At 35.4% G+C, this 7,758-nt stretch overlaps 1 protein-coding gene across 1 annotated transcript; it reads right to left on the bottom strand.

Moving 5' to 3' along the window:
• LOC107625304 (mitochondrial import receptor subunit TOM9-2) lies at nucleotides 2,642–3,271 on the bottom strand. Its single transcript, XM_016327912.2, has one exon. The coding sequence runs from the start codon at nucleotides 3,161–3,163 to the stop codon at nucleotides 2,861–2,863; it is 303 nt and encodes a 100-aa protein (XP_016183398.1). The 5' UTR covers nucleotides 3,164–3,271; the 3' UTR covers nucleotides 2,642–2,860.

Raw genomic sequence — 7,758 nt, 5'->3', positions numbered from 1 at the left:
TTATACACTTTCTATTCTTGGATTTTGGAATTTGGGTGGGCTTTTGATTTGGTGAAGAAATGAATTAAATTGGATTTTTAATCCAATTCCTAGCCCAATTTGCACCTCCAGGGGAAAGCTCAGTTGGAAAATCTAACTTAGCTTTCAAGCATGCTCTATCCGTGTCAAGTGTGGTGTGCAAGCCTTCCTTGGTGTGCCAAAGTGTGAAAGTTCAATGCTCAGTTGGAAAAACCAACTGAGCTTTCCTTGTGTTGAGCTTTGTTGCGCTTACATGGTGGTTGATTGATTCAAAGAAGTCATGCATTTTTAATCCAAATTACTTTCTTAGAATGCAAGAAAGTGCATAAAATCTAATAAAAACAAAGAAAAAGGCTAGTGAAACTAGGCTAAGATGACTTGTCATCATCTAGTAACTCAGGATTAAAGAAATATGATAAACTAGTCTATTAGTGCGAAAATCCACTTTTGGAGCCCACTTGGTGAGTGTTTGGGCTGAGCTTGAGTGTCTCCCACATGCTAGTGTCCCTTAGGGGCGTTGAACGCTGGCTAGGGACCCCCTTTTGGGCGTTGAACTCTAGTTGCTCCCTTGTGGGCACTGGATGCCAGGAGTGGGGCTGGTGTCTGGCGTTGAACGCCAGTTTTGAGCCTTCATTTTCGAAACAAAGTATGGAATATTATATATTTCTGGAAATCCCTGAATGTTAGCTTTCCATAGCCATTGAGTGCGCGCCATTTAGACTTCTGTAACTCCAAAAAAGCTCTTTCGAGTGCACGGAGGTCAGATCCTGATAGCATCTGCAGTCCTTTCTCTGCTTCTGAATCAAACTTTTGCTCAAGCTCCTCAATTTCAGCCAGAAAATACCTGAAATCACCATAAAACACACAAACTCAAAGTAGAATCCAAAAATATAAATTTTTCACTAAAACCTATGAAAATATGATAAAACTTAAATAAAACATAATAAAAACTATATGAAAATGATGGCAAAAAGTGTATAAAATATCCGTTCATCAATGGTCTTAAACTAATAGATGAAGAAGGTATTGATGTATTCTCTTTTTTATTTTTAAATCTCCTGAATTTTGGACAATTAACTATTGTAATTATTATTTAGATACATTGGATCTTGGAGATCCCATATACTGATGTCCATACTGTCAGACCTTGATGTGGCTAGATGATTGCTTGGAAAAGTCAAGAGGTAGCTCCAATCCTATATTTTCTTTATGTTGTATGGAAGAAAAGGTTGAATTGCCTTTCTTGAAGCATCCACCTCAAACGCTACAAGAATTACATAGTGGAACGGACGAAAAAAGCAAATACTTCCTTAAAAACATAAGGGCTTTCAATGGAATGTTTGCATTCACTTCTACGGTAGGAAGAGTTGACCATTCGATAAACAAAGGTGGTACACTTCCTATCTTTCGCATTGGAGGTCAAAATTATCACCGTATTGGCAGTTTACTTCCACCAGAAAGTGAGAAGCCAAAATTTTGCCCAACTATACATTTATGATACTGAGAATGAGATTACAAACCGCATGAAATCATTTAGGTAATTGTTCGACTCACGCGTGTAATTCATCTATTTTCTAACTTTATCTAAAACGTTAATTTATTGTAATATATTATTAAGAGTTAAATTTTCATGCAATCTTCTTGATACTTAACAAATAAATTGAAATTCTTATATATTATTTATTTATTAACAGATCAAACATTAGTGCAGAATTGATAGAAACTGAAATTATTTCCCCCTTAAAAGTCATGATGGATGAAAATAATGTCCTAGCAAAGGCATTTCGTTCAGCCCGAAATAGATATTAAGTTGATGGCTCCGCTGATGTTAAGTTACAATTAATAATCAAAGAAAATACTGATGCAAGGACATATAATCTGCCAACGGCATCTAAAATTGCTACACTGATTGTTGGAAATATTATTGAGAGCAGGGTTAATAGGGATATAATAATTGAGACAACATCAAGAATGTTGTAAAGGATAAAAGTAGTACATCTATGTATCTTGTTCTTCAATATCCTTTGTTGACTTTTCTAATAATACTACTATTTTTTATCACATTTCTATAAAATAAATATTTTTATAATTACAAATTTAAATATAAAATAATTTATTTATAAACTACTTTTAATATAACTATTTATTATTTAAATTATTTTTTAAAAAATAATTTAATTAAATTATTTATTCAAACTGAATCTTAGTCCCACACCGAGCTTTTAGTTAGGCAAGAAAGATACTCACTGATGGAATTATGCGGAAAACATATGCAAACTAGAATAACACAGAACAGTCATATGTTTGAAGCCATTCTTTTGACTAAAACTACCGTTGGTATGTAAATCCAACAGTCATTCAATACGTTCACAAATTCATCTTAAACACCAAATTCCTTTGGCACTAGACCACTAGTGATATTCCCAACCAAATTCCACATAAACTAAAATTAACATTTAAAATTAAAATAAATAAAATAAAATTCTCCTAATTTTTTCCGTTATTTTTCAAAAGAAAATAAAGCCTCAATCCCCTCCACTGGAATATCCATTGCATATAAACAACATAACAAGAACCTACAAACAGAATGAACCTCTTTTACATTTTTCATATAAAATATTGATATCATCAAATATGCTATTTCCGATTTAACTAGTTAACAGGATTATGCTCATACAGTCATACACCAAAACCCAAGTTCCAAACATCCAGATTCCAGCATCAAACACACACCCCTAAAACAATAAGATAAAAAATTCAAATCAAGAATTAGAAAATAAATAAACAAACCAAACCCTAAAACCTGTCAACCGGAGGAACTTTCAAGAATCATCGGAATCTATTAAGATTTCTGAAGTGCAGGAGGAGGGGTTCCAAGGATGCTAGCCTGATGAGACTCAAGCTCGTTGATCTGCTGCTCGCGATCCATGGCGACGACGAGAGGCACAACAAGGACCAAGAACGTGGTTCCGGCGATCCAGGCGGCCTTGCCAGTGCTGCGGAGGAGCTTCTTCGCAACAAAGGCGGCATCCGAGGCAGCCTGCTTAGTGCGACGTACGGCCGGCGACTGGGACACCCTTGAGAGGACGCCGGACTCCTCGCCAGCGGCGGTGATGGAGAAGCGCTTCTTGCCCTGCTTGGCCATGTTGTAAAGTGAAATGAAAAAAGGAAGAGGGTTCCGAAATGTTGTGTGGCTGTGAGAAAAACAAGTGCCGGCTCCGCTCTTCTCTTTGCGAGGGTTTAGTAATAATCCTTTTAAAATTTAAAGATTTAGTAATTAAAAAATAAAATAGAATTGGATAATTTAATTTGAATAATTAGAATTTTTAGTTTAATTTTATGAATTAAAAGAAAACTAATTAGATTATCTCTAATTTTAAATTAGAGTATTTATTTAAAATCAATTAATAAGTTGATAAATAAATAGTGTTCATAAAGTTATTTTAATAGATTACATTTAGTTTTCAATTACTATCCTACCTTTCAATTTTATCAAAATATCGATTTTACCCTTACTCCTTTTTTTAACACTAACCCTAATTTTATCTACACACATTTTTTCACATATCTCATCCAGCATTCATCATCTTCACACACACTCTCGCTATCTCACTCCCACACCCCGCACAAAAGAGAGAAAGAGAAAGAGAAATGATCGAGAGGAAAACAGAGGAAAGAGGAAGAAGACGAAAGAAAAGGAGAGGGGAAAGGAGAGATAGCGTCGATGGGAGTCATTGCCACCGCCATCACCGTGGTTGAGAGAAGTCGAAAAAGAGAGAGATAAAAACAAAGGTATATGTGTGTGTGGAGAGAGAGAGAGAGAGAGAGAGAGAGAGAGAGAGAGAGAGAGAGAGCATTCATCATCTTCACACACACTCTCACTATCTCACTCTCACACCCGCACAAAAGAGAGAAAGAGAAAGAGAAATGATAGAGAGGAAACAGAGGAAAAAGGAAGAAGATGAAAGGAAAGGAGAGGGGAAAGGAGAGATAGCGTCGATGGGAGTCATTGCCACCGCCATCACTGTGGTTGAGAGAAGTCGAAAAAGAGAGAGATAAAAACAAAGGTATATGTGTGTGTGTGTGGGGAGAGAGAGAGAGAGAGAGACGCGACACAATAAAGGAAGGAAGGACCGTTTCTGTCATTGCCAAGCCATCGCCGTTGTCGCCCCCAGAGTTGATTATATTGGAGTTTCCAACCACCGCCAAACATTGTGCAGAGAGAGGTACTTTAAAGAGAGAGAAAGAGTTTGCAGAGAGAGAATCCAACAGAGAAGAGCGAGTAGGGGTTGTCTTTGTCACCATCAAGCCGTCACCATCAAGACCGTCACTGTCCCTGTTAAAGCTACCATCGATGCCAAACAAGGCATAGAAGAAGGGAGCGAATGGGAGAGAGAAAGGCGTTCTCTGCCATTGCCATGATCGCCGACGAATTGCACGGTGTTGTTGTGGTTGCCGTTCTGTCATCATGAGTTGGTCGGCCGCCACTATTATTGTAGGTGGCTGTCGGGGCTACTATTGCACCATCCTACATTGTCTTTTGTGGTGAGATTATTTGGTTTTGTTTTAATTTACCGCAATACTCCATTACTAATTATATTCTAATCGTGTATAATGTCCCTTTTTACCTTCATTGTCGTGTTTGATTCTGTTTGTTACCCAGAACTGCTACATCTATGGTTATTTCTTTTGCTCGCCATTCTTCTTCGCTAACTGAGGATGCTTCGATTGTGAATCATGATGCAGCTGCTACGAGGTTTTCAATTTTTTAATTTCTACGAATTTTGACTAATCGAGGTAGGGGATGTTTGTTTTATAAATTTATAATTCTTTAAAAGTTTAGCAAATACGTGCATAGAGTTGATTAATGTTTTATGGCTTGATTCTCTTTATTAAAGTTTGATTAATTAAATTTTGATAATTTATGAATATTTTTAATAAGTGAATGAAATTGTGAAAGGGTTAAAAATGAATAAATATCACTAATAATAAAATTTATTAGTAATAATGCTTGAAATTTTTTATTGGGTGGATTAGGATTTGAACCTTTGTTTGTTATCTTAAAGATTAAAAAATTAATAATTTAAAGATAATTAAAGATAACAAGTCAAGAATATTTATGTTGATAAATTATTTGATATTTGAAAGGTTGAGAAGGGTTTGGGAGATATTTGATTTGGATAGAATCCTTGAAGGGTGAAAAATATAACTTCTAAAAATACAATATAAATTAGAACCTAAACCGAATAAAAGAACACTTAAACAAAACATACTAAAATTGCATAATTTCACAAACAAACAAATATATATATATATATATTGTGTAGATATCTAGATCTATAGATAAGATCTACAAATGCATATTTAAAATTTATGATCTAATCATATTTATCTTCAGATCAGATATTATCATATTTGATGTTCTTGTAAATCAAATCATATCTGTAAATTTTAAATCAGATGCAGTTAAATACTGCGGATCTTTTGGATTGGATCCAGATTTGTACAGCTCTGGTTGGTGTACACAAGACTTATGAAATCAACCTTGTTTTCAAAAATTTGTGTGTATACATGTGATAAGGTTGTGTAGACTACCCAGCTATGAAAATTTTCCACCACGATATTCAATTGAGATGGTTTAGTTCCATGAAGATGTAAGCTTTCAGCCAATTCCTTAATTAGATTTAATTTGTATATTTTTTCAAATTTTTTATATACAATTTTTTATCTCACTTTTATGTTACTCACAGATTCTTGGAGGAAAAGATATATGTCTCAGTTAGGAGGAATTTGGTGTCTCGATTCATCATTTGTTGAGAGAAGAGGTCACCTATCATATCACATATGTTGAAGTTTGGCTCAATGTTAGTAACTTCAAGACTACAAAACATGAGTTTATGGTCAATTTTGACCAACGTGGCAATGAGCGCATACTTTTAGTGTCAATTATTGCACATATATTTAGCTTTGTCAATTTTGACACTCTTAATTCTTTTGGATTTGATTTCACTTACTTATTTGTGAAGTTTATTTTTTTAATAATAAAATATTTTAATTAAATGGTAATTTAGCTAGCATTCTTTTTATATCAAAGTTTTTGCGATTTTTTTACTCCATTTTTTATGTCATTAGATATCTTACTGGAATTAAAGTTGAGAAAGCTCTCGAAATGAATGACAAATCTATCAAGTATAATATTATTTTATTGGATGTGAGGATCTGATTTTTGGTAAACTGACTTTTTCAGCTATTTTATGACTTATTCCTTAAAACCCAGGATCAACGCCCAAAAAGAATTATTGAGACAAGTCCAACTATAAAAAAAAGAAAAGAAAAAACAAAAATAAATAGAAAAATAGTAATAAATAAGTTAAAATTGACTTTTTGAGGGTAATTAATCCCTTTAGTCAAATTTGACTAGCAAAAAAAAAACTCATTTTCATTGGTCTATTTTTCTCACTAGAGACTTTTTGAATCAGAATTCACTTTTAGTGACGGTTTTGCGTGCGCTGGAAAAAAGTTAGCACCCGAAAATCTCAGAATCAGTGGTAAAAGTAATTCCTACATTGGTAATTGTATCATGTGATTAATCTTAATCACTCATTCTTGATTTATTCATTTAAAAATAAATCCCAGCTGCTCATTATTTTACCACACGGTAAAATTAAAGTTAATTCAAAGCAAAACTCCGCCTAGTATTTCGCAAACACCTCTTCGAGATCCTGAATTCTATTGCTTGCTTCCCAAGAAACTCGAACCACTCTCCCCTAGAGTGATCTATCTAAGTCCACTCTAAGTTTCATGAATAAAACAACGTCCTCCATTAGAAATTTGGAGGCAAAGTGGGCCAGCTGAGTAAAAGGGTCACTGAAACTCCTCCTAGTACTCTCCCAAGCAATACAGAAGAAAATCCAAAGAGAGAGTGCAAGGCCATTGATTTGACTATCATGGCCGAACCTACAAGGGAGGAGGAGGACGTGAATCCTAGTGAGGAAGACCTCCTGGGACGCTCAGTGACCAATAAGAAGTTTCCCTTTGAGAAACCAAAAGAATCTGAGGCTCATCTAGAGACCATAGAGATTCCATTGAACCTCCTTCTACCCTTCATGAGCTCTGATGAGTATTCTTCTTCTGAAGAGAATGAAGACGTCACTGAAGAGCAAGTTGCTAAGTACCTTGGTGCAATCATGAAGCTGAATGCCAAATTATTTGGTAATGAGACTTGGGAAGATGAAACTCCCTTGCTCACCAATGAACTGAATGTATTGGATAGGCAGAAATTACCTCAAAAGAAACAGGATCCTGGTAAATTCTTAATACCCTGTAACATAGGCACCATGACCTTTGAGAAGGCTCTGTGTGACCTGGGGTCAGGAATAAACTTAATGCCACTCTCTGTAATGGAAAAACTTGGGATCTTTGAGGTGCAAGTTTCCAGAGTCTCATTAGAGATGGCAGACAACTTAAGAAAACAGGCTTATGGACAAGTAGAGGACGTGTTAGTAAAGGTTGAAGGCCTTTACATCCCTGCTGATTTCATAATCCTAGACACTGGGAAGGATGAGGATGAATCCATCATCCTTGGAAGACCCTTCCTAGCCACAGCAAGAGTTGTGATTGATGTGGACAGAGGAGAGTTGGTCCTTCAACTGAATGAGGACAACCTTGTGTTTAAGACTCAAGGATCTCCTTCTGTAACCATGGAGAGGAAGCATGAAAAGCTTCTCTCACTGCAGATTC

This window comes from Arachis ipaensis, chromosome B02, assembly GCF_000816755.2.
Source record: "Arachis ipaensis cultivar K30076 chromosome B02, Araip1.1, whole genome shotgun sequence".
In the NCBI taxonomy this organism is placed as follows: Eukaryota; Viridiplantae; Streptophyta; class Magnoliopsida; order Fabales; family Fabaceae; genus Arachis; species Arachis ipaensis.
The sequence above is the reverse complement of the archived record's forward strand: the minus strand, read 5'-3'. Positions and strand labels throughout refer to the sequence as shown.

Excerpts from the sequence above, each read along its gene's own strand:
- LOC107625304 (XM_016327912.2), bottom strand. The coding sequence starts at position 3,163 with ATGGCCAAGCAGGGCAAGAAGCGCTTCTCCATCACCGCCGCTGGCGAG.